Here is a 26513-nt window from a genome sequence, read left to right on the forward strand (position 1 = left end):
CTGGATGCATTTATCGACCTATTTTCGTTTCAAAGAATCAAATCGAAATCGAGGTTGCGTCATCAGTTCAATAAAATGTCACTGCGTCAATAAAAAATACTAATTGTGCACTTGGCGAGATTAATCAACGGATATAGTAATTTCTAGGTATTTCTTTGTATCAAGGTTGATAGTAAATTGTTGTTCTCCTTTTTTTCTTCGAACGATTTGTTTTTTATCTAATTATATTTCGCGAAAAAAGAAATAGATCTGCGGTCGAGTTTAGAGGTTTTTCCTCGAATGTAATCGCAAATACGCAACTCGTAACGTTCTGCATCGGCTGTTCTGCGCGGAAATCTCGTTGTTGACTACGTTTCCGTTTTCTAATTGGAAAACACGAACTCGCTTGTTGCAAATATCGACAACGACAGATACGATACTAAGAAAAAGGGAAACATCGATCGCGTGGAAAATATAGCAAATAAGATTATTATTTTGTAATTTCCGAATAATGTTAACGAAATATATTACGCGTATAGATATACAAATATACACCGATACGTGTCACGAGCATTATTATTTGCTCGTTCTTTCACATCTCCATGTATTATAAAAACTTCCTTTCAATTTCCTTCGTTAGCCTATGAAGGACATTGGTTTTACTCTCATTCCGTTTAATTATCGCGTCATCACTGATAGTAAGAAGACAATGATACAAATAACGTGTTACAAATAAAGTAGAACCATCTGGAGATAGGCGCACCTCTGCCATAAAGCAATATCTAAATACGTTTACTGTCGGACCGCATGCGATTCAATAAATTTCTTGTCTTTTCGATTTTCGCCATATTTCGTGCCTTTAGCGTGTAACACCTTTATGCTTGTAATATGTAATACCCACAACATGTGTTTGAATTAAATTAAAAAATTTTTCAATTTCATTCTGCTCTTCTTTACCACACTAATTAGTTACGATCCAGCTTTCGATTCTGTAACAATAATAATAGAAACGAAGTACAGTAAAAGGCGATAGATAGACTTAACAAATACTAGTTTAGATGGAAAAATATTGAAATTTTGATAGGTAGGAAAAATGTAACTGCCTTATAGCGTTAATCATATACAAAAGACAAAATCAAAGACATCGATATAATTCCTAGAAGGGTAGAAAATTCTAATATTTGCTAACCGAATGATATAATAGGCATTTGTTTCGCATCGAGTTATGTTTCGTGCGGCAGCAAAATTAAAACAACGCTGTTACCTGGAGATCGTCGTTCGTTTTAACCGTGATATCCCTACTCTGGTAGCATCTAGCAGAGTACCAGAACAGACGCAGTTAGATACCTACGTGAGACCAGTTGGTTTCTATGCTCGGCAGCCTCGACAGTTGTCGTTCGGTAACTCTTGCAGAGCATTCGCTTTTCCGAGAGCTACTACTGCGAAGCCTGTGACAGGATCCGTTGCTGAAAAAATCACAGAAAACTTTTAAAAGCGATTACCTAGCTTCTGCATTGACTCGGACCATCTTCAAGGTAAGCTTCTTTCTTTATATTTCGATCGATATTTTAGTTAATTTATTCGAATTAATTCGAGATCCTTCTTGTGACTTCGCTACTTCACAGCTTTGACGTTTGTATATCGATTTAGTTGATATTTTCGTTCACATTAACGTGAGATTAAATTTCGTTTACCAAATGTAAATATAAATATATAATACGGTTTTTGTTACACAAACAGTACGATGTTTACGAAAAGTCAGCTTGTTGTTCGAGTCGTGCAAGTTTTTACGAGACAGAACGATGCCAGAAGCATAGTGCGATTAAAATAAAGGAACAGCGAACGAAAGTTTATATTACAAATAGTGTGATGTAAAATATGAGAATCGTTCTGACAATGGAGAGTGATTAACGAATGTCTTAATGAAGTGCAATAACAGTATATGGTATAAATCATAATGATAAACGTTAAAGCGATATTTCTATTTTTACTCAACATCGTACGCATCGCAAGGAAACTTATCGTTAGCGAGTACCATTATTATGTTTATCAAATAAAGCTTGATAAATCCTGACTCTAGATAAAATTTATTCAAATTACTTTTCGCCGTAGTAAACTATGTATATTTGTTTCATTGCGAAATTATATTGTACACAATGAGTTTTATTTCGTTATAGGCTTGCATTTCGAATGCAGCCAAGCAACTTCTTGCATATGAACAACAAATATGATTACGCGCGCGAGATAATTACTAATTATATATACATAATAGAAATATCTACGATTAAACCGCGGATTGTGGATGCCTATGCACATCTTATGTATACGCGTGTATTGTATACGTTGCGTGGCAGCTATTCAAGAAGTACTCAACCTAGAGATAAAAATAATTTCAATTTTCTAAATAAAGAATTTATATTAGCACATATATAATTCGTGCAAAATTTGTAATTAATAGAATTTCGAAATCTATAATTGTAGGTCGCCTATCGATATTACATGTTCTCGAAATAGTTTCATGAGAGATAAATGGGTTAACCAAACAACAACAGTTACATTGTATGCGTCTTCTAAAAATGACGGAAGACGCTTTAATAACAACGTTGCTGTGACAGTAGAATTACTGTCCATTAGCTCGCCTGTAAAACAGAATCAGTAGTATCAGCCAGGGCAGGAGTGGCGTTCGCTACCACCTCGGAAGCTTTAAAGGAGATCGCATGCTTTTATGAAAAGAAATTGAACAATTCCATCAAATCAATCAGTGGTCGAGTGTACGTGTATTTCGCGACTGTTGAAAATTAATTTTCACCGAAAAGAGACACAGGAGAGAAACTTATATCGAATAGATCGTAGACTTTTACGCAATTTCGTATTCCCATTGATACAACTAAGGAAATGTAATTTACATAAAGATTTATCACGCCTATTAAATATCGTAATAAATATATTCTTTTACTTTGAATATCTTTTATTACATGTTTTTGCATATTACACAAATACATCAAAATGCTGGATCTATCGACGAGGAATCACGTCTACGCTGTACAAGATCTGCCAGGAATAGTAGTAATGGCAAACTGTCAAAGAAGAAAGCTCGTCGTACGCTATATTTCAAATACACGTATTAAGCTAACGTGAAACAACAAGAAAACTTTTAACGTCTTCTTTATTGCCGATTACAGAAAGCAGGATAAGAGAGAAAAAAATGAATAAAGATAAGGAGAGATATCGTGCACCTGTACTAAACCATATAAGGATAACGACCATCATGGTTGAGGAGTGCACGACAATAAATCGCTGAAGACGTAACAACCGATCTATGTGAAATCGACCGGCTTCCGCTGCTTTCACGAATCCGATCGAAAGGTAACAAAAATAAAACAAACAAAAGGAATAAAAAAGCAATGAAAAATAAAAAGAAACGAAATTTCAATGTACTGATACGTTCAGCTTAATTACCATTCTTGAGCGAGAAAATCGATGAATTCTTGCTTCATCTTTTCCCTCGTCGTGACGCTATAGATCCGGTTAAGCGATATGCAGGAAAGGACGCAAAACGATATCTTCGTATAATGTTGTGCACCATGTAATAAAAGCCAGAGAAAAATACCACGTAATTTAACGAGGTCACTTGGAATCTAAGGTGAATGATTCTGTTTGCAATAGTTAATTCCGAGAACCAGTCGCGGGGAAACTATACGGAGGCTATAAATCTAATGGCTTTATGAAAGCCGATGAAGAAAAGCGCCTAGTGAATTAAAATTATACACGAACGGGTCATAAAAAATTGTTATTCAACGTCTGTTACAATCTTCGACGGCTTCATATAATATGGAGGCGAGAATCGTTGTCGTTATTTTCTCTTTAAAGGAGAAAATCGTGAATCGGTTGTCGTTGTTTACTGAACAGAGGGAAAGAGTATCGCGTAGAAACCAGAAACCCCTTGAATTTATAGAATGCAAATCGTTAGATCGAGTTGCGTTGCGCGCAAGGAAGAAATAATCTCGAGGCGTGACATCACCAGAAAGAATCGAACACCCCCAATGCAAAGGTAAACGGAGTTTGAACGACACTTTTAATGACACGCGTACCAGATGCCTGGTCGAAGAGTAGTCGATCTGCTAGCTTTACGATCAATAATTTATTTGCACAAACAGTTAGTCCGTTGCCTGGAATTTCGTTACGAGGGTCAAATATGTACGAAACGAATGAAGTTGGAAACAGATGACGAGAATAAAAAGAAACAAAGATTGAAATATCAGCGAACGGATGGTGTCATTAACGGTTTCCGTAAATATCATTTTACGTAAAATAATCGGAATGAAATGTTTCATTGCCAACTATTTATGGTATCAACGATGGATGTATTTCCTTTGTCTTTTTACGTAAAGGAGTGGCTGCATACGCGAGTCAAACCGCGGACTTACGAGCGCAGATAAAGTAAATAACGTAGCTTCGCTTAACATTTTTCCGCATTTTATTTACTTTACCGTTTGTGTAACGAAGGAAGATCAAACTACCGTTTACCGTAACGTTCGACACATACAGTACTATTCAAATAAATAAAACGTGAGTGAACGTTTCACGTTCCATGCACGTCGATACTCGACGAGTAATTTTTATAAGCAAAGATTTTCAGAGATCCTTTACCTTTATACTCGCATCCCGGTGTATCTTTCTATTTATAGAAGTCACAAGTTTTCGTAGCTGTAAACGATTATCGTGCACGTGACACACGCTGCAGCGTGGAAATTGCACGAGATGAGAATGGCATGTCGCAGTCTTTACTTTTGCCTATGGATGATCTCACCCGAATTAAATCCATTATTGAACCGACTGAACGTCGAGTTTTTTCACTCGTCTCGGACGTAAACTCGTTGACGATTCTTCGTATTGTCTTCTCGTTCCTTTTCATCCTATTTGCAATTTTATTCGCTTCCCTCGTCGCGCAATCCACCCGCGGATATTCGCTGAAACGAGAAGCTCGAGCGAGAGTTTTATTAGAAAATGGGCCGTAACGAACTCGTTCATCGTGGAAGGCAGGACGGAAATTAGGAAAGGGTAGAAGATGACCGACCTAGATCCGCGTTAAGATATTTGCGTCAAGTACGCGAGGCTTAAAACGCAATGACGCGCCGGTGGCGTGGGTGACGATTAACTCGGGCGGTATTTTAGCGGGAATGATTAAGTAATTCGTAGCGATTGGGACCGCCTGTCATACTTGTCGAGGATATGACGATCTGCATGAGTAAGGCCCGGCGCAGACAAGCGGTTTACGTTAGCGTCAATTTGCCGCTGCGTTTTAGAACAGTATAGATTTATACGAAATGGCGCGGGGCGCAACTTTGAGCAGCGACTAGGCGGCAAGTTTTAATCTATCAAGACAAAAGCTTCTACTGCTTGGCTGCGAATCGGAATATTGACCTTCGGTGGTGAAGCGCTACATTGTTTCATATAACTCAATTCACACAAGTGGTTTACGGAGCAATCGGACTCTACATCCAATTTTCATAAATTTTTGCATTTAATTCGTCAAAAGATTTCACGGTCGTACGAAAATAATTACAAAATTTGTCTCATTCTCTGTTTCGTCTCTTCTCATTTGTCTTTGCAAAGTCTGACACTGATGAAAGTATTTTTTTATATTTAAAGAATTTTTTTATTTGCTATTCTTTTGTTAACTATTTTTATTAATTGTTCTTTTGTAATCTTGATAACGGGTTGCCGCATCCATGGCTAAATTGTAACCGAGCAAATACGCGATACGAAAATGGAATTAACGCAAAAAGCGCTTTTGTGAACTGCAAGAAAAATGCGTAAACGAAGCGGTGACGTCGACGCAAACCGTTCATCTGCACCTGAGCCTAATGCAACCTGGATGCGTTTCTCGTTAACCTAACGATTCGTTTCTCCAACGTAATTCGTAACGGTACGAACTACACATGCGACGTGCCGTACGTATGTACATGCATATGTATGCACATGCCCGCGACCTCGATCTAAATCTATGACGCGAATCGACGGAACTGCTAAACTTTCAAAGTGGTTAATGAACGATGGATCAGAAATGATCTTATCCGTTCGAGAATTAATGGAATGGAATCTTTGGATAACACGTTCAATGCAGGAGGGTTTCCTATCTTCCGTAACGAACAGCGAAGAACACTCATTTCTCTCTAGTTGATCTCGCTTAAAAAATCTTCAGAACAGGTGTTAGATCGTTAAAAGATATAAAAACAAAAGATGACATTGACACGCGGTATGGATTCCGTATTGTGTTAACGCACGATAGTCGTCTAGAGAACGATGAAAATTGAAATATCTAACGATACGTTTGATCTTCGTTATTGATTTTAAGGATCAACGGCGGAACATGAATCGAAGCTGTTAACTGGCTAAGCTGTTAAAAAGAAGTTAACCGAACTATAAAAATAAATTACCAAGTTTCTCTTGTAGTTATAGCCGTGAAACGAGGACATTAAAACAAAATTGTTTTTCTAAATTTAGGATACTTCCTAGATACGGTTTCAACGTTAACTTCGTGCAAGCCTTTTATACAGGCAATTCTACTTCCGCGGTACGAAATTTTACATTCGATACGTTACGAAAATGTGTTCGTTATAAACTGTGACACGAAAAATTCTAGATGTTATTGACCCTCCTCTAAACAGCTTCGTTACATTTTTTTCAAGTTAACGGGACCGTTAACCGTTCTTTAACGACGTTGCGCAAAAGGATCGAGTTGCCCTTCGGAATCTTTTCCTTTGCCAAGAGTGACTCAAGGTCTGCTGATTGAACGAATGAGAATCGTAGACGGCATGAAAAACTATGTGAAAAACTAGACATTGCTTTTTATGGTTGAAACGTTCTGTGACTGACTTGGGTTACCGATACAGCGTTCCGTTTCGGTTATTACAATAAATGGACATAACGTTCTAATCTCTGTAGGTGCCTGGTAAAGCCAAATCAATCGGACGAACCTTTTTACAGATGGCAAATTTAAAGGAGGCTTTAGGTACAGCCGAGCTGACCAATAAAAAGGCTGGTCTTTACCGAGCACTGATCGCAGAATTTCTTGGTACGTTGCTGTTGAACTTCTTTGGCTGTGGATCTGTCGTCACGGGCAACGTCGTGGCCATAAGCTTGGCTTTTGGTTTGACTGTAGCCGCAGCGATTCAAGGAATAGGACATATTTCTGGTGGTCATGTTAATCCCGCTGTCACGTTCGGATTAATGGTGATTGGCAAGGTAATGATCGAAGATCGTGATCGTTTCTTAGAATCATGAAATCTTCGTCGTCGACTAATTTTTAACATACACGTAGGCCACAGGTTACTCAAAAGATATTTATCTACTTTCTTCTTACGTGGAATATTTTTGTGGACAAAGTATCCTGAACATCGTACAAAATATAAATGATACATATCATAATCATCATAGAACTATTAATAGAATATTCAACACGGTTAGATTCATTCTTCGCGCCTTGTTATACAAACCGTGAAACGCGTGATCATTTCTTGGATATCGATTACTAACGGATTGATTTATCGATAATTTATTCAGCTTCTGTTGTATGCGATTTAGTCAGGCAATTGCTTGTAAGATAATTCATTCATAATGACACATAGACGATCATTCGACGATGATATGGAATTATTTGATCTCGAAGAATAGTAATACGTACCTAGTGTAATCTACGATAATTTGTTATACGTACACGTTGTGTTATACAGAAAATATTTATGTATTATTTTTATTGATGAACTAATAACTTTTAGAGGATGAAATAATTTATGCGTTATAAAATGTACTGAAACACTTACTTTGTTTTACAGGTGCCAGTTATCAGAGGCTTGCTGTACGTAATACTTCAATGTATAGGCGCAGTAGCAGGATCTGGTATACTAAAGGCGTTATCTCCTGAGAGGATGGAACATGTTTTAGGCATAGTATCTCTTTCACCAGGCGTTACCCCTGTCCAAGGTTTCGGTATAGAATTTTTCCTTGCCTTCGCATTGGTTCTGGTCGTATGTGGTGCATGCGATGCAGCAAAACCAGACAGCAAGGGGATTGCTCCTCTTATAATCGGATTTACAGTTTCTGTCTGTCATATCGTCGGTGTAAGATACATTCTTCTACTTTAGATACCACCTTAATAATTGTTCATATCTAAGCTTACGATATACTGATTAATTATTTTGTTAACATAAGTAAGAGAATTGCAAATATATTTACGCGATATATTTTCAGCGAACTATGAGCTTATTGCCTTCTCCGGTTCATGTCACTTCTTTATATTACTCTAAGAAAAAATCTATTATTTTTATTTTTATCGTTATTTCTGACGACTTGCAACGACTTTCATCACATGCATTCTTTACATTTTTACATTTTTCTTGGCGAATTTAGCAAAGAATTAAATAAATCGAAATATTCTTTCCTTACTGTATATTAAAATCTTTTTTCTGCTCATAATTCGCGATAGTTAAACTTGAATATTCCGAAGTTCTTGTAATACTTATCACATGCCTTTGACTATACTGTATTGTTTTAACAGATACCAAGAACTGGCGCAGGTATGAATCCAGCTCGATCACTCGGTAGCGCCATTGTAATGGATGCATATGAGGATCACTGGCTGTATTGGGTTGGTCCAATCCTTGGTGGTATGGCAGCTGGATTGATCTACGCGTTCGTAATCGGTCCTGCGAAAGAGTCGAAAAATTCCAACCGAGTGTATACGGTCGCCGCGACGGACGAGAAGGAGGTACAGTAAAAACGAAGAATTTAGCGGAATTCTCGACACATTTAAATCGATTACGAAAATGATTTTTCTTTCTAATTATCCTTCGCTGATATCTACCGAAATAATTGACCAAAACGTTATCGTTCCATGGAAATATTACAAATAAAGCATTTACCTTTAGGCTGAACGATATGATGATTTTCGTTGTAGAATCTTTCTACGTTTGATACTGTTATGTGTTCCTTGAAAGTAAGCATGATGGATGATCGTTTGTCTTTCCTTTCTTTAAATCTTCGATATCGTGTTTGCTTCACAGAAGTTCGAGTACATAGACAGCGGACACGGTGGACTTTAAAAATGATGCCGACATAAAGAAAGATTCGAAGACGGAAATATCATATTTTTATATCGTATGTTATAATTATGATAATCGGTGAAATCGGAAATATTCGAAGTGTTATTTTTACAGCTACAGAATCTTACCAGCAAGAGGAAAGATAACCCCGCTTGATGCTCTAACTATCGCTAACCATCGCATTCTGAATTGCCGAATCGTTATCTATGTAATGATTTAAGTGGGTGAAATATGTGAATTTTATGCTGTTACAGTTATTTAATCAACGTGTAATCAACTGAAAATATTTAAACAGTTAGAGAACATAATACTCATGAATGTTGATCATATGGAAAGAGCAAAGTAATTTTTCAATTTATGCAATTCATCTTAATAATCATACGTGTGATGATCTTAGTTTATCGAATATACAATTATGCATTTGTTCGCTTATATTTAAATACATACATGTACTTTACCTGTAACATTAAGTCGCTCTTTTGTATCACACTTGTTTTACCGAACGGAGTTGTTGCAAGCCAAAGATTGATTCTGCCGAACTGAAATGTTATAGTGTCGACATCTTCTGCCAGTTAGATGCAACCTATTTATTGGAAATCGTTTATAAAACACTTATAAACTGTCGATAAATTATCAAAAATTATGTACGAACTAGCCTTTCATACATCATTAATATAGAAAATCATATTCGATGAATGCCAATATAAGTTAATCTATGTTAATTTGTAGTATTTTATTTATCGACATTGATATATTATACTCTAGGTTACAACTATATAATTAATATTATATATGTATAATAGATGATCAGAATATGTAACATGCAATATCTAATTTATAAATTCTGGTGACAATGCGTTTTCAATATTTAATCAATATTTATACATCCTTATAGGCAAATGATCAATTAAATATCATTCTTCGTACTCCTATATTTTATATCTGTTGTATTTTTTAAACTCATAAGATACATGTAATTTTGTTATAGATTGCATATTAAAGTATATTTGGAATAATATATCACATATTTAATCATGTTTGGATATATTAATAATGAAATGCATGCATATCTAAGTATGTGCTATAACCAATTGTATGAAATAAAATGTAAATATTTTGTATGAAAGTACAATGACACGTGTTGTTTGTACTATGTATATGTGTGATGGAGGTATTCCCAAAAAATAAGCAACACTTTTAATTTTACATTTACACAGCATACTTTGTATTTGATACATGGTTTGAAATGTTTATAGAATATTGAATAATCTATGTTCCTTTTCCATTCTAGCTTGACAAAATTAGCATAATGTGATTAAATATTACAGTAAGCTTAATCCTTTAAAGTACCTTGTAAATTCCCAAGGGTGGAATCAAGTGTATAACAATGGTAAAAAAATGTAATATATCATTAAAATGGGGCAATTTTACCTATAATTGAAACAAATAAAAAATCCGAATATAGTATTACTGTTGACATATATACACAAAAATGCCTTATGTTTAGTATTTGCATGCACAAATACTAGTTTATAAGACAGATATCTAGAATGAATGCTTAAATTTACAACGACGATCATTTCATTTTTTTATATTTCTATAATATAGTTTCACTTTAGTGAAGATAAAAAATTTGTATAACAAGTGCAGAACGTAGAAATAAACGTATTTTTTTCACTAGCTAAATTTACGTTCTTATATGAAAATTTATGATTACTAGGCATTAACTTATTTTTAAATGTTATTGGTATCGTTCAAAACAGCATAATGTTACAATTACCATACAGAAAATAAAAAGGAAGAAGAAATAAAGAAATTTGAAAGATATACATTGATCAGTTTTTAAATTTATATGATAAATTGACGAATCTAATGATTAAAATGTTTATCCGTATTTATTAAAGATGTATAAGGATTGAATTTTGAATGTATAAAATTATGACTTAAAATGTCGATATCGGTTGAAAAAATAAGGGATATATGAATTTTAAATCAAAGCACGTTTCGTCATTATTTACTAATAGAAAATTCAACCCTCCATTTGTTGCAGTTTGTCTTCAAGACTATCTTGACTGTCATTGGTGTCATTTAAACTGATTGTGTGACTTCCATGTTCGAGTTCTATTACAGAATCGTCCAATTGACTCTTTTGTACCTCTAATACATTATCCGATGGTTCAAAGATATCTGTTGATTCTGAAAGGTCTTGTTCGTCTAAAGTTAAATTTGAATTTTGTTCAGGTTGTTCCATAACTTGTTCTTGAGATACTGGTTCAATTTTAATATCAGATTCTTGGGGATCAGACACATCCATGGGAACAGCATTCTCTAACTTAATATCTACTTCTTGATCCTGAGAAGTAGTTTCAACAACAGCCTCTTCTTTCTCTGAATAATCCTCGGAGATAGATGGTCCAGCTGTTTGTTTGTCGTTATAGTTCTTCTGAGAACATTCTCCAATAGAAGATATTTGAGTGAGGTTACTTAAAACTGTTTCTTGCATCTTGACTACAGAATCAGCTGAATCTAATATACTACACAATTCCCGACTCATTTCTTCCACTTCCGATGTTTCATCTGTTTTTATAACAATAATCTTTTTATTTCCATAGACTTTGGAACTGGTTATCAATGGTTTACCTTCTCTTCTAGTGTTAACAGTTGTTGGTATTGCTATGGCTGTTGTCATTACTGGTATTGCTACTGCTGCTGTCGTTGTTGGTATTGGTACAACTGTTGTAGTAGCTAGTTTCGGCGTTACCGTAATATCCTTTGATGTATTTTCTACTTGTACCTCAGATTTACTTTTTTCTTTCTCCTTTTCTGGTTCAGGCTGAATATCTTCTATTTTTATTGTTGTTACTGGAGTTGTTACAGGAGTTGTTACAGAGGTCGTTGCAGAAGTTATTGCTACATCATTGTCATTATATTCTTGTTCTTCATCGTACATACTTTGCTTTTTCTTTACAAACACTCTTTTTAATGGTAATTGCTGTTCATCATCGGATTCGTCGTGACGTTCAGGAGACATTTCTTCAATAGGTTCATATTCTTGTTGCTTACGAGCCTCTAATTCTTCAATCTTTAAGCGCTGTTGTTCGACTCTCTTTTCCAGCTGTTCTAATTTTTCTTTAGTTTCTTGATCTCCTACCGTTAATGCAGGTTTCGATGCAGAACATACAGTTGTTTTCGTTACCGAAGACGTTGCATTTATGGACTGAGATGTTTTTAATTCAAATTTCGGAGATTCGCTTAGTACTGTATCGTTATTTTTTATTGTAGTAGTTGGTTGCCGAATATCCGTAGTTGACTGCAACACCGCTTGAACCAAACTTTGGTGTTTATCAAGTGGCTTCTTTACGACAACTCTCTTTACAACGTTACCAGTTGGTAGCTTTGCTAATTCTGCCGGATCGATTATCGTACCATCAGGATTCATAATAACTTCTCGGGTAGTATCTCCCTGACGAATAATTCTACGAACAATTACTCTTTTCGTTACTTTGTGACCTGTACTAGATGTTTGAGAAGTGCTACCTGTTGCATCTTCATCTTTTACTGTAGATGTACTAGTCTCAGTATTACCAGGTTTTCTCACAACGATTCTCTTTATTACTTTAACAGTGTTCACAGCTTTTGGTGTATTACTGACCGCTATAGGAATTTCAGATTTTTCGTCTTTCGTAGAAATTTGATTTTGTGAACTACTTTGTCCTTGTTGAGGTCTTAATTGATTCGTAGGTGTAGATGATTCTTTATTTTGTTCTTGAACATTTTGATGTTTCAGAGGTATCTTATGCTCCTTAAACACAGATGCAACAATTTTTTGAACTTGTGCTTCAGTTTCATCAACGCGGGAAGACTTTGAAGGTTCTTCATTTTGTTTAGACTGTGGAGGTTTTGTAGCTGATTGAGATTGATTAATAGTTGGACTTTGTTTTATCTTGCTGTCTTGTACCTCCCTACGCTGAATAGGCATCAAAGTTTTAATTGTCTTTTTAATCATATTTCCATCTTTATGTCTTACATATACAACTTGTTCTTTTTGATTTTCCTCCTTTTCTGATCTTTCTTGTTCCTCTTCGCTTTCTGATGGCTTAAGTGGTTTTGGAAGCTTTTTCACAATATATGCTGGTGGCTCGTAATCATCATCTCCATCTGAATATTGTTCCTCTTCTTCATCTTCATCAGAATCCAAATCAAGTTTAGTTTTATTGTCTGGTTGTAATCCATCTGGTCCCATTTTTTCACCTGCTTCAATATGTTGTTTTATATGTGTGACATAATCTGCCCTATTTCTGCATGATTCCTGGCAGACATCACATGTCAATCCCATACCTGTACGTTTTGTGTGCGTTAACTGATGTACCTCCAAACTCTCTTTACGCTTGAATGCTTTACCGCAATCTTCGCAAACATGGCGCTTTTCTACAGAATGTGTTCGCATATGTCTAGTTAAATGATGAGATAGAAGGAATGAACGAGGGCATAGTTTACATAAATATGGTCGATGTCCAGCATGCGTCGTTAAATGACGAGCTAGCTTCGTACTTGTACGGAACGCTTCCTTACAATATTCGCAAACAAAAGTCTTATCTTCGTTATGTAGTACCTCATGACGTTCTAAACCCTGTTTGTACGTGAAACGTTTGTTGCAAATGTTACATTGGAAAGGTTTCTCCTTTTTATGTACGGAATCCTCATGCTTTTCTAATTCTTCGGTTGTAAAGAATTCGCGATCACAATGCTGACAACCATAACGCAATTCATCTCTATGAACCTTTTCATGACGTTGTAACAAATTTGCCCTTGAAAATTGTTTGTTACATATCGGGCAAGAGAATGGTTTCTCTTCTGAATGCGTAGTCATATGTTTCCCAAGATCATATTTAGAAAAGAACATACGATCACATTCTGTACATTTATAATTACGATCACGATGAGCTCGTTGAACGTGCAAAGCAAGAGCCTGTCGTAGTGGAAAAGTACGATCACATTGATCACATGCATGTACTCTTATCTCACCTGGCTCTAATTTTCGCTCCTCTTTAGTACTATTTGTATCCTGATCTCCTTCACTGCCAGCATCTTGTTCCTCCTCATAAAAATCATGTTGTTCTTCTTTGTCTCTTTGTTTTTCTACTTGCCTATCTCTTTCACGTTCCCTATCTCTTTCTCTTTCTCTTTCTCTGTCACGGTCCCTATCTCTTTCACGTTCCCTATCTCTTTCTCTTTCTTTTTCCCTTTCCCTTTCTCTTTCTCTTTCTCGATCCCTATCCCTTTCCCTTTCTCTATCTCTTTCTCGTGTTTCTCGTCTCTCCCTATCACAACTATCAACTCGAGGCTTTTTACTTCCTTCGTTTTGAGATCTTTGCTCCAAAGGTCGTTTATTGTTCATATCAGGAGGATCATTTGGAATCGGTGGAAATGGTCTTGGTAAAACACCAGATAATGGATAAGCTCTTAACGCTTCATCTGCTTTTTTGCACTGAAGCTTAAATTTATAAGATCTGTCCAAATTCCAACGACACATGCTGCATATCATTTGTGGCATTCCATCAGCTGCATACACCTTAAACATATTATATTAATAAGTATTACATAAAAAAATTGCTTTATATTGATAAAAAATTGATTGAAAAAATATAATCTGGTGCAAAAAAACAAGATTATACATAAGTATCTTATAAGAAAGTTTATCTAAATTTGTTGTATAAGTTAAATTGTAATCATCAATAGAATAGTTGAAGTTTACATATATTTTACAAGTTACATGATATAAAATATTAAAATGATATACAATATAGTAAGTGAATTACTTTCCCGCCAAAATTGATTACCCTAAATTGTTATAACAAGAGAAAATTATTTCATGATACTATGCAGTAAATTATTTTATATGATGTTTATTTCTTCGCATATATCTGTATGTACATAAATATCGATAATACAAAATATCAGAACGAAAATACGATGTATTTTACATTTTACCATCGCAGCATTTACAGGAAGTTATCAATGATATATGATTTTATTTCGTAAATTACATTTGCATAAATAAAAAATATTATACCAAACTTAAAATTTTCAAATATCGATTGATCTATTATTGATTGTACATATCAATCGTATTAGTGAATTAAGTTATTATGATCGAATTGTAACGAAAAATGATCGAATGCATTTTGCTCAATCGGCAAATAACATATCTGCATTATCCAAATCATACCATTCACTGTCTATTGGCATTTTGGTCCATGTAAGATATCGATAATAACGGATATAATTGGACAAAGAACGATACTTCTAACAAAAAAAGAAATGAATAAGTTGTATAGCAACAATATTTAAAAGTATGACTCCTCCAAGAATATCATACAAAAGGTAGTTGGACAATGAATCAGTGGCAGTCGATGCCGTTTTATAAGAAAATATTACCTCGATGGCGACGCACGACATGATCTGCAGTGTAAGTGGCACTTGAAATGGTTTACTATGATCTCTTTCATAGATAAAGGAAAGTGGTTCAGTTTCGGTTAGGCAAAATCGACAGACCCGCCTGGACCTGAGCGGCGCCGGCCTGTTCTCCATGTTTGTCTATCGTCCGTTCACGCACCTCACAAAGCACACACGCGTTCCAAATAGCCGTTCTTCGCGAATGTTGTATAATCGTAACGTGACGTACCGTGAGAACAATTACGACAAAAATGCCTATTTCGATTGGAGTATGTCACTCATTAATCGAAATCCCACGAAACGACGCCGAGCGTCGGTAAGCGTCCCGTCACGAACGACGAACGAGCGGGACAATGTACACACCGCTATGGCGCTATTATGGCGATCCGAAAACTCGCTTTCTCTGCGTGGCGTCTTCCGAGTTTTCCGATTTGTACAACTTCGGCCTTTGTACATCAGCGCCACCATCATCTTCTCTTCGTCGACACTGAAATATTCTGTAGGTAAAGAAGAACATGTTTCCTTATTTACTCGTTACACAGTCGGTATTTCAATTAAGTATGATAAATATTTTTTTAATGGGAGAAAGTAAATTATTTAAATACTTGTGATATTACAATGGAAATCATAAATTGTAAATAGATGATTCTACGATACATTATTAATTATTTCTCTATTTTGCTTTCTATATTTAATGAAATGCTTTCTAAACATTTTGTTCATCACATATTTTAATTTCATTAAAATTTTTCATAAACTGAATAGTATTTTGTTCCAATCATTTATGAACAAGAAAATATCGAAACATTTATTCAGGGTAAAATCGATGCACCATACGTTACTGCAAAAAAATCTGTGTTACGATATCTCGATACAATTTTGATATTAAATATGTACATATTTTGGTTATTTCACGTTTTTATAAACAATATATTTTTCTTTTGATTCTTACATCTAATAATGTTTTCAACGAATTGGTTTCGTAAATGGAAAATTTTACCATACACTGGAAGACGAAGACGACAACGTACTGTTACCAATCTCGAATCTCTACGTCGTGATATCGAAACAGACGTTCACCTTCGAGCAACGGAAGATTTATTGCAAAGTCTAGGGACAAATGCGACGCATGGCCTATCCACAACCGTTGCATGTGATCTTTTAGACAAGACTGGCCCAAATGAACTGACGCCTCCAAGAAAGATTTCTAATGTATTAAAATTCTTACGTTTATGTTTCGGAGGATTTTCTTTATTGATATGGGTATACGAATGAATTTTATCTTTAATGTCGTACGATATACAGTGGTTCGCGAAAGTATTCGAACATTATATGCATATATACATATCATATGTGTTATGTAAAACACTTTGAAATTTCGTTAGCACTGTAATGATATAGACATTTATCGCAAACATAAACTTAGTGAAAAGTTAGTGTATAACATGAAGAGAAATCTTAAACACATGATTAGTGCTACAAATGATTCTACTACGTATTATGGCTTATTAATGTAATTGACTGTCCAATTACTTTGCTGATCTTCGCGAAGTGTAGCTAAACATCTTGTAACTTTTAAATACATTTTCAGATCCTTTTCAAATTGTACGTACGAAGCTTCTACTCAAATACTTTCGCGAGCCACTATGTACATCGTATAACGAAAGATGTAAATTGTTTAGATAGGTGCTGTATTATGTTTTTGCAATTATCTTCTGGAGTATGGCACTTACGGCGAAGCTTCTAAGGAACATTTGGGGCTTGGCATCGTGCTCGTTGGCTTAATCTTAGTTACAGCGATGTTCAGCCATTATCAGGAATCGAAGAGTTCTCGAATTATAGAGTCGTTCCAGCAGATGTTGCCGCAAAAGACGAAGGTCCTGAGGGACGGCGAAAAAAAGGTATTGTCCGTAGCCGAATTAGTTGTCGGGGACATTGTCCTTTTGGAAACCGGTGACCGAGTACCCGCTGACATTAGGATCCTGGAATGTCAAGGTAAATTCGTATCGCTGCAGTTGCAACCGTAACTTTCTTATTTCCCAACAAAAAAGTCCTCGCCTTTCTCTTCGACGACGCTCGAGATATCTTGTCGATTTTGTTATAAATACAATCTAAAGAAGCGTAAAATATTTGTCTACATACTAGATTATCTAAATTCGATGAATTATGTTTCTTCTTTTCTCTTTTATCGCGTTCTATATATTTCATTTTCACAATATCAAATTATTGTACTCACGCGAAGGCACTGCAAAATGATATGAAATTTAATATACTCGGATCTAATTAATTGGTGTGTCAATGCTCTGTGGTACAATAGTATTCCAATGCTTTTTGTAGCCACTGTTTACAGCGTTGGTACTGTTTTACTCGTCCGATCATTTCGTTTATTCTCAAAGGTAACGCCATCAGTTTCAAATATATTAAATTCGTATATATATCGTTTCGCAGTTATTTCATGATATTTAATTCATTACAAGTCGGTTTCATTAACTGCCTGAGCATTTTGAAGAAATATATACGTTCCACTAAGGTCTTAAGATCGACAATGCTTCGATTACCGGAGAATCTATCCCACTTTTAAGAACAGCCAATGTTCATCCAACGAATAATCTGATGGAGGCAAAGAATATGGTTTTCTTCTCAACTGATATAGTGGAAGGTAACGTATGACGAAACCAGTTGCCGCGTATTAATTTCTCAAGAATTTCCTATGATTTCTCAAGGCTTCCTGTATCGTTTCGTAAAGTTAAGCTTCGTTAATGTACAACAGGCAGCGGAAAAGGAGTCGTGGTTGCTCGCGGTGACAATACCATGATGGGTAGAGTTGCTAAACTAACTTCGAAATTGGCATCAAGACCCACGCCCCTTTCACGCGAACTTCATCGATTTATGAAAATAATATCGTGCTGGGCTATATTCCTCGGAATGCTGTTCTTTACCTTGTCCACAGCAATGGGCTATACTTGGATCAATTCGATAGCGTTTCTAATCGGTATAATAGTTGCGAACGTGCCGGAGGGATTGGCAGCCACTATGACCGTTAGCCTCACTTTAACAGCGAACAGAATGGCAAGCAAAAATTGCCTGGTGAAGCATCTCGAAGCTATCGAGACATTAGGATGCACCGCTGTTATTTGCAGTGACAAAACGGGAACGCTCACTCAAAATAAAATGACCGTAAGCGTGCTGTGTCATTGGTAGAATTCTCTTCGTTTAAGAATTCTATTTCTCTATTTCTACAAACTGTGGAATGTGATTTATTACGGCGGACTGTATGATATGTAATAGGCGATAATTTGAAGAAAGTAGAAAGAAAGGAAATAATGACTAAATTATAAAAAGGATACTGTTCCTATTTAAATATTAGCACCTACTTTCTTTCTTTCTTTTTTCTTTTTTTTTTTTAGTTTTACAGCGTTCTCGCGTTGTAATATCGTGAAACTGGTGATTACGAAATTAACTTCGTTATCTACTGTTCAGGTCCGACACATGTGGTACAACGGTGAATTGCAAGAGGTAATGGCTTCTGACACGTGGAGAAAATATATTAAAAACACAGGATTTCATAACTTAGCCAGGGTGGCTACTCTTTGTAATCGGGCTGAATGGGAGCCTTTACCTAAAAATATGCCCGCACCGCCGTTGAGAGAAAGGAAAATTTTGGGGGATGCTTCTGACGCTGCCTTATTAAAATGTATGGAAGTTCTCGTGAAAGGAGGCGTAGAAGCATATAGAAGAACTTGCGTAAAGGTGTCAAAGTATGATCGTTTACGGACTCGATCATCCATCGATGTAACGAACCTATCTTTCTTAATTTAGGTGTCCGAAATACCGTTTAATTCGACGGATAAATTTCAAGCCAACGTTTATATGTGTGGGAAGAAATACGTTGTTTTTTTAAAGGGTGCACCAGAAAGAGTTTTAGAGCGATGCTCGACCGTAGCGTTCGATAACGAAACAAGGAAACTGAATGATGAAATCAAGAAAGCTTATACGGAATCTTGTTATATTCTGGCAAATAATGGTGAACGTGTACTTGGTTTTGCTGATCTCGATCTGCCTGTATCTTCTTTTCCATCGAATTACGTCTTCAGAGAGGATCCTCCAAATTTTCCTCTTCAAAACTTGAGACTAGTAATCTTCTGTTTATACGAAATAAGAGTTTATTATATTAACATCTATCACGCACATACATACGCATACGTAGTTTCTTAAAGTTTTAATTAATATCCATTAGAAAGACAATTTGTTTCTTCAATAGGTCTTCGTAGTTATTATTTTGTTATTATTATTTCCTTTTTTTTATATAATGATTCATTTATTGAAATAACTCTTGTGTTACATTTTTATCTTTATTAAAATAAAATATACACGAATTCATGCAAGTAAGTCGATATTCTACATTATTATTAGATCGGGTTAATATCAATGATGGATCCGCCGAGGCCAGCAGTGCCAGACGCAGTGTACAAATGTCGTTGCGCCGGAATCAAGGTGATCATGGTAACTGGCGATCACCCTGATACAGCGAGAGCAATCGCTAAGTATGTCGGCATCATCACCGATGATTTTTTGCACAACGATCACAATGAAAAGAAACATTCGATCGTGGTGACGGGAGTGGAATTGCGAGACTTAGACTCGGAAGAACTCGACCGTATCATAAGACAATACCCTGAGATTGTTTTCGCTAGAACATCTCCCGTGCAAAAGCTTCAGATCGTAGAGAGCTGTCAACGACTTCATCTGATCACCGCTGTTACCGGTGATGGAGTCAATGACACACCGGCATTGAAAAAGGCCGATATTGGCATCGCTATGGGGATTGCTGGTACTTTACTGTTTCGTTTTTAATAATTATTAACCTTGCTACGGCGCTCGAGTTTTTACATTTCGAATTTCCGTTCTTATAAAACGGATTTGTAACGTTTTAAGTAAATGTTTATCATAAAATTGAAACCAAAGATAAGAATAAGACTTTTCTCATATCTTGTTCAAATATTTGTTAACTTTATTTTATTTTATTTTTTAACGAAAATGGCCGAGGGAACATAGCAGGGTTAAATTTAAGAGAAATCAACGAGACAGCAATATTTAGTTACCTGATCTTATTAATCTTCGATGATGTTACTTAAGTGACGTGTGTTTTAACGCGTGTTTCATCGATAGGGTCGGACGTGAGTAAAGAAGTTGCAGACTTGATTCTATTAAACGACGATTTTGCATCTATAGTTGCCGGGATCGAAGAAGGACGAAGAGTATTCGACAACTTGAAATCGAGTATCGCGTATACTCTAGCTAGTAACATTCCAGAGATAACACCCTTTTTGGCATTCATTGTACTTGGCATTCCTCTGCCTGTAGGCGTGATTTGTGTATTGTGCATAGATCTTGGCACGGACATGTGGCCAGCCGTTTCATTGGCTTACGAGAAATCTGAATCCAACATTATTCTTAGGTACCGATCATTTTGTATCAAAAATTAATCTCTATCATTATTATATTAAGAATCTTAAGTTATAATTTTTTTCAAGCTATAAATTAAATTAATTCGAAATTGTAGGAAACCCAGAATTCCACTAAAAGACCATCTCGTCAGTCATCGGTTACTTTTCCTGTCTTACGGACAGATCGGCATAATCGAAGCTTGTGCTGGTTTCGTCACATATTTCGTAGTTATGGCGGAACATGGTTTTCTACCTTATAGATTACTGGATTTACGATCGTCGTGGGACAGTATCGTCGTAAACGACTTGCAAGATTGTTACGGTCAAGAATGGACGTACGAGCAGCGCAAGATACTCGAATATACTTGCCATACCGCTTTCTTTGTCAGTATAGTGATTGTTCAAATTGCTGACGTGATGATCTGCAAAACTCGTCGCGTGTCTCTCTTTCATCAAGGCATGGACAATTGGGTACTTAATTTTGGGATTGTTTTCGAGATAACGGTAGCCTGCGTCGTTTGTTACGTCCCTTATATGAAAGAAATTCTCAGAACTTATCCATTGATCTTTGAGTGGTGGCTACCAGGTGTACCGTATGCGGTGATTATTCTGGTTTACGACGAACTTAGAAAGCTTTGGATCAGAAGAAATCCTGCAGGATGGTGGGATCGCGAAACCTGTTATTAAATCTACGCAAACGGACATAACATAATTCAATCTACCATAAATTCTAATCGTATGACAGAACGCTTCCAAGAAGCATTTAATGATAAACACAAACGATATAAAATAAAAAAATGAAATTAATAGAAGAGAATATTCCGGAGACAGAAGACTATTAAAGTTCTTGATTCTGTGTTAATGAAATTCCAATCATATTAAGCACTTTATATCTAAAAATGCTTGAAACATTGATTATTTTGTTTAATGTACGGCTAACTCGATGTAGCTTTAACGGAGTGTTGGATCGACGCGAGTATGCAGAAGAGCTATGGTTCTCCTTTGGTTCTACGCGGTCATCGAATGTTGTAACCTCGTGAATGGAAAAGTGGGGGATGCATATAAGGCCCTGGGACCCTCTCGATGCGACCCAGTAGTCTGTAGTCATCAATTCCTTCACGTTCGAAGAACCGTGACTTGATTCTGACGTAACGAAAAGACTATATTTTTTTCGAATATTCACGTCCTCCGTCAGGATGAAGACGGAGGTGTTGTGTCTCCTAATTTGTCTCGGTAAGTAATTTTATAAAACCAACGTTTCGATCCTTATTAAGTGTGTAACTGCGTTTTCACTCGTTTAAACTTTCTAGTTTTGTAAACGTAACTACGTGAATATTTTGTATTCGATAGCAGAAGTCAATAGTTTATAGACAAATTGTTTCAAACTTGTTAAATACTTGAATCTTCAAGAATTTCTCTGTAAGATAGAAAGACACCGTGAGAATAATTGTTAAAATGACAGCCAGTTTGACTAGTGACCTTTATCCGAGGTATTGTTTTACTTCTTACAAAGTAACGACGTGGATTTAATTATTGCTACGGCTGTTACTATAGTTTCTATTAGTTGCTAGAATAAGTTTGCTATAGTATCGATTCTATTCTGTAGAGATTCTTAATAATTTACATTTGATCGTGTATAGAGATAGACGCGCAATATGGAAATTGTAGCCTTAATTTACATGCATATTGGTTGAATGATCTGATTCATTCATAATTTGATTTATACGTCCTACATATGTAGATACACGATTCTTATCTATCCACGAAACAACTTACACCATCGTTTGTTGTTGAGAAATCAGTTCGCTGCAGCTTCTTATAGAAAGCTTCATTTCTCTAGACCACGTGCTGATTTGCAATTTGACGAACAAATCGAGCGAAAATCTTATTTAATCCTTTCGCTACCGCCGTTTAAGGAAAAAGTCGTTGTTCACAGGCCAAGTTTCAAATTTTCGACATGCTACACAATATGACACATATTCCTATGCGTATGTAATAATAGAAAATGATAATTAGATAATTCGGGCGGATTTTAGAATGCGTCGCATATGTGCAACACCGGAGCTGTGGAAAGCAACTAGTGCGTCACACGTACGCCGGTGATTATGAAAGTGGCCTGTGTCGTATATTTTTCGTTTCGAGATATTTGAAGTGTTGCGTTTGACGCATGAATTGAATTGTGTTTGACCTCGCAACAACCAGCTCAATCCAAAGGTTCGTCTTCTACCACTTTGTAAAGAACATTTCGTATTATTGTAATGTAAATAGACGCAACGGAAAGTAAGAAACAGATTCGTTCTTTTTAGATTCTCGACTTGGGTTACTTTGACAATCACGGTGACGCGTGATGTCGAAATTTAATTAGTGGTTAGTCGATATTTAATCGAATTGTCTTCTCAGTAATAAAAATATCCATTAGCTAGAATTTTCAATTTTTCTCTATAAAGTGAAAAGTAAATTTTTCTCTAATGTCGTTGATCTCTTTAAAGTAAACTAATTCATGGCGAAATTATTTGAACATCTCTTTGAATTACCTACTCTACGTAAATACAATCCAATCAATGCGATTAATTGGCAGATACATTTTCTCGACATGATCCGCTATAGTTCCACGATAAATTTAAGCTCGCACAGCTAAAATTATCATCTTCAAAACGTATCGAAGCCTATATAGAGTGTTGGAAAGTTAACAGGTCTGAGCGATTAAACGACATTTAAGTTGTGGCCGAGCAGACACACACGGGGACCAGCCACTTTCTCGCTTTCTTCCGTTCGCGAGGTCGACCGGCGTTTACGTACAAACCGGCGTTTATTCAGGGACGCAAGACGTCGCGTCTTGCCTTGAAAACACTCCGACCAGTCGACCCTCTCTCGCCATTCACCGTTTTTATTTTCTACTCTTTGTATTTTTTATTCAAATTCATTCGTTATTCCTGGCTACCGACGTAAATGCATCCGCATTGTATAGGTTCACCTTTTCGCATAGAAAGAGTTGAAATGAAATTTATTTCTAAACCAAGGTCAAATATGCATTTTCTTTAGAGCAAAGACGTAGAAAAGAAAATGTAATTTCCTTCAAGGAAATATCAAAGAACAACGTTGAATAGATTGCAGCCAAGGGTTTTGCTAACACGTTAGAAAAAACATTTGTAAATATCGTAACAATCGGACATTTTCTAGGTGTTGTCACCGCTTTAACGAGGAAGCAAGAGGCACTCGAGCAGAATCGTAGGAAAGTGGCTTTGCCAGCGTTGCAGAAGAAACAGCAACCTACGACAGACGAGGAAGAGTACGAGGAGGACGAAGAAGAACTTTCGGATCAATGTCCCGAACCTAACGGTTATTTTCCTGATGCGGAACAATGCGACAAATATTACGACTGCCGGGATGGCAAAGTCATCGAGAAACTATGTCCCGATGGTCTTGTGTTTAACGACTTTAGCCCTCAACACGAAAAATGCGACCTGCCATTCGGAATCGATTGCAGCAAGAGGCCAAAATTACGTGAGTATCGGATTGTATTACAACGTGCTCTAAATTATTTCCCTGCTAACCGTAAATAAATTCAATTACAGAGAAACCACAACCCTCTCCACATTGCCCAAGAATGCACGGCTATTTCGCTCACGAAGATCCTAGAATATGCAATACGTTCTACTACTGTGTGGAAGGAAAGTATAATATGATCACGTGTCCAGAGGGTCTGGTCTTCTCCGAGAAAACGGGTATTTGCAATTGGCCCGACGAGGCGCAGAAAAAAGGCTGCGGTTCCAGGGAATTATTTAATTTCACATGCCCAAAAGTAGACGAGTCTGTTGCTGCCACGCACCCTCGATATCCTGATACGGAGGATTGTCAATATTTTTACGTATGCGTGAATGGAGAGATACCTAGGAGGAGCGGTTGTAAATTGGGTCAAGCTTTCGACGAACGCACTGGAAAATGTGATTGGGCGAGGAAAATACCCGAGTGGTAAGTTCGAGTAAGATAAACCACGTTCAGCGTGGATTATTGCCGAGGATAAGTAATAATTGTCAAAAATTCGGTATTCCTTTCGTGTTTTACTTTCTGACGAAGATAATAAGCAGATGTTTCTACGGAATTTTAGCAAAGACTGGTACAAAGGTCAATTGACCGACGAGGAATTGGACGCTTTGGAAAATCCACCACCGAAACCAAAACCTTCTGGTGGACATAGCAGGAGAAAAGGCGCCAAACCACCGACGTAGATTTAAGATTAAGTTCATCTGTAGATTTTAATGTTCACTGACTTATTAAATATTTCATGGAAAATAAAACACTTTTAATACGTCTCTCTTTTTTATAACATGGGAACGAAATTATTTTCTAATTACCATACATACAATTGTATAATTCTGTTACTGTTAACGTATACTTGTACGTATATAACGAAATTGTCACACGAACTCGAGAGTGAAAGTTTTTACTTTTATTTGTATTCGTAATTTCTCGATAGCATCATAGAAATACGGTTTCTGGTGCTTTGTTTAAGATTTTGTGTAAAATCATCCTATATAATTATATCAGAGTACATTTATTAGATTCTTTATTACCGGGTACGTATCAAAAATTTTACAATACTTTTTACGAACAAATTAGTCTTTCAAGCTATTCGTATTTATCGGTGTGAGTATTGTCACTTTTTCTTTAGTGAATTCAAATCGCATGTAAATTTCCGTGAGCAGTGAAAGTGATCGTCTGAAAGTTCTTCGCATTTCACGGCAAACGTTTCCGAAATCTGCTCGATCGATCAGTGTGTCAACGTGTGATGCTTTCGTGATAAATTAAATTTAGTGTCGCTTTCGCAATAATCGATTCGAAGAAATTTTATGTAACACTTTGCAACAATGTTAGTCGCATGTCAAACTATCTTATTCCATCTATAATAATATCGTTACTTTCAAATTACACTAATAAACAAAAATTATTTCATATTATACGATATTTTATAAAACTAGTTTTACTAAATTTCATACTAAGATCGACAAGACTTAGAAGACGACCAGAATAGAATTATCAATTAGGTAAATCACGCAGTACATCGGTGAAAGAAATGGAGCGAAAGAGGCAAGAAATATAAGAGGAGAGAGTGAAAGATGTAGCATAACCGATCTCCTGAAGAGGAAATTAACATCGTAAATCGAATGATATAATAAGATCAAACATTGTCTAACAAGATTCAATGTTCGCTTACCATCCACCTAAATTTATAACATAATACATATATGTATATATTTATTTTAAATTACTTAAACCAGATATAATAAAAGCGAATCAAAGTTTACGAAAAGCAAACTACCGATAGCATTATAGTTACATGGATTTCGAAACATTCCTGGAACGCGACGATCATTTGTAAAGATCGCTGTAATTTTAATTTTTCCGCAAACGTTGGCGAAGGACGTCGAAGTGAGAGTATGGCACAGAAGAGAGGAAGAAGATGAACAGCGGTGACGGTATCTGGAAGAGGGAAAGAAGGGTAAAAGCGCGTGGTCCCTCCGATCAA

At 36.1% G+C, this 26513-nt stretch overlaps 4 protein-coding genes across 7 annotated transcripts; 3 read left to right on the forward strand and 1 right to left on the reverse strand.

The window, feature by feature from the left end:
* Positions 1 to 1318: 1318 nt before the first annotated feature.
* Positions 1319 to 9523, forward strand: LOC138180438 (aquaporin prip). Of its 4 annotated transcripts, XR_011173305.1 has the most exons (6): positions 1320 to 1514; positions 6970 to 7227; positions 7818 to 8102; positions 8540 to 8749; positions 9045 to 9138; positions 9198 to 9523. XR_011173305.1 is itself a non-coding variant. In XM_069114312.1 (5 exons), exons 2-5 carry the CDS (start codon positions 6970 to 6972, stop codon positions 9237 to 9239), a joined length of 795 nt encoding a protein of 264 aa, XP_068970413.1. In that variant the 5' UTR covers positions 1319 to 1514; positions 6928 to 6969; the 3' UTR covers positions 9240 to 9523. The 4 variants fall into 4 exon arrangements, 3 of the variants coding, with proteins under 3 accessions (XP_068970413.1, XP_068970414.1, XP_068970412.1); XM_069114312.1 differs by lacking the exon at positions 9045 to 9138 and having other exon boundaries at positions 1319 to 1514; positions 6928 to 7227; XM_069114313.1 differs by having other exon boundaries at positions 9045 to 9523.
* Positions 9524 to 10278: 755 nt separating this feature from the next.
* LOC138180437 (zinc finger protein pita) lies at positions 10279 to 15965 on the reverse strand. The gene is made up of 2 exons (XM_069114310.1): positions 15522 to 15965; positions 10279 to 14655 (listed from the first exon to the last, which is right to left on the reverse strand). Exons 1-2 carry the CDS (start codon positions 15672 to 15674, stop codon positions 11113 to 11115), a joined length of 3696 nt encoding a protein of 1231 aa, XP_068970411.1. The 5' UTR covers positions 15675 to 15965; the 3' UTR covers positions 10279 to 11112.
* Positions 15966 to 16499: 534 nt separating this feature from the next.
* LOC138179812 (sodium/potassium-transporting ATPase subunit alpha) lies at positions 16500 to 21673 on the forward strand. Its single transcript, XM_069112954.1, has 9 exons — positions 16500 to 16802; positions 17222 to 17534; positions 18070 to 18198; positions 18310 to 18716; positions 19020 to 19289; positions 19359 to 19673; positions 19953 to 20370; positions 20709 to 20997; positions 21103 to 21673. The coding sequence occupies exons 1-9, from the start codon at positions 16500 to 16502 to the stop codon at positions 21671 to 21673; spliced, it is 3015 nt and encodes a 1004-aa protein (XP_068969055.1).
* Positions 21674 to 22081: 408 nt separating this feature from the next.
* Cpap3-b (cuticular protein analogous to peritrophins 3-B) lies at positions 22082 to 25295 on the forward strand. Its single transcript, XM_069112711.1, has 4 exons — positions 22082 to 22219; positions 24167 to 24490; positions 24562 to 24958; positions 25095 to 25295. Exons 1-4 carry the CDS (start codon positions 22183 to 22185, stop codon positions 25213 to 25215), a joined length of 879 nt encoding a protein of 292 aa, XP_068968812.1. The 5' UTR covers positions 22082 to 22182; the 3' UTR covers positions 25216 to 25295.
* Positions 25296 to 26513: the final 1218 nt, after the last annotated feature.

This window comes from Bombus flavifrons, chromosome 5 (genome assembly GCF_040668555.2).
Source record: "Bombus flavifrons isolate JBK064 chromosome 5, iyBomFlav1_principal, whole genome shotgun sequence".
In the NCBI taxonomy this organism is placed as follows: domain Eukaryota; kingdom Metazoa; phylum Arthropoda; class Insecta; order Hymenoptera; family Apidae; genus Bombus; species Bombus flavifrons.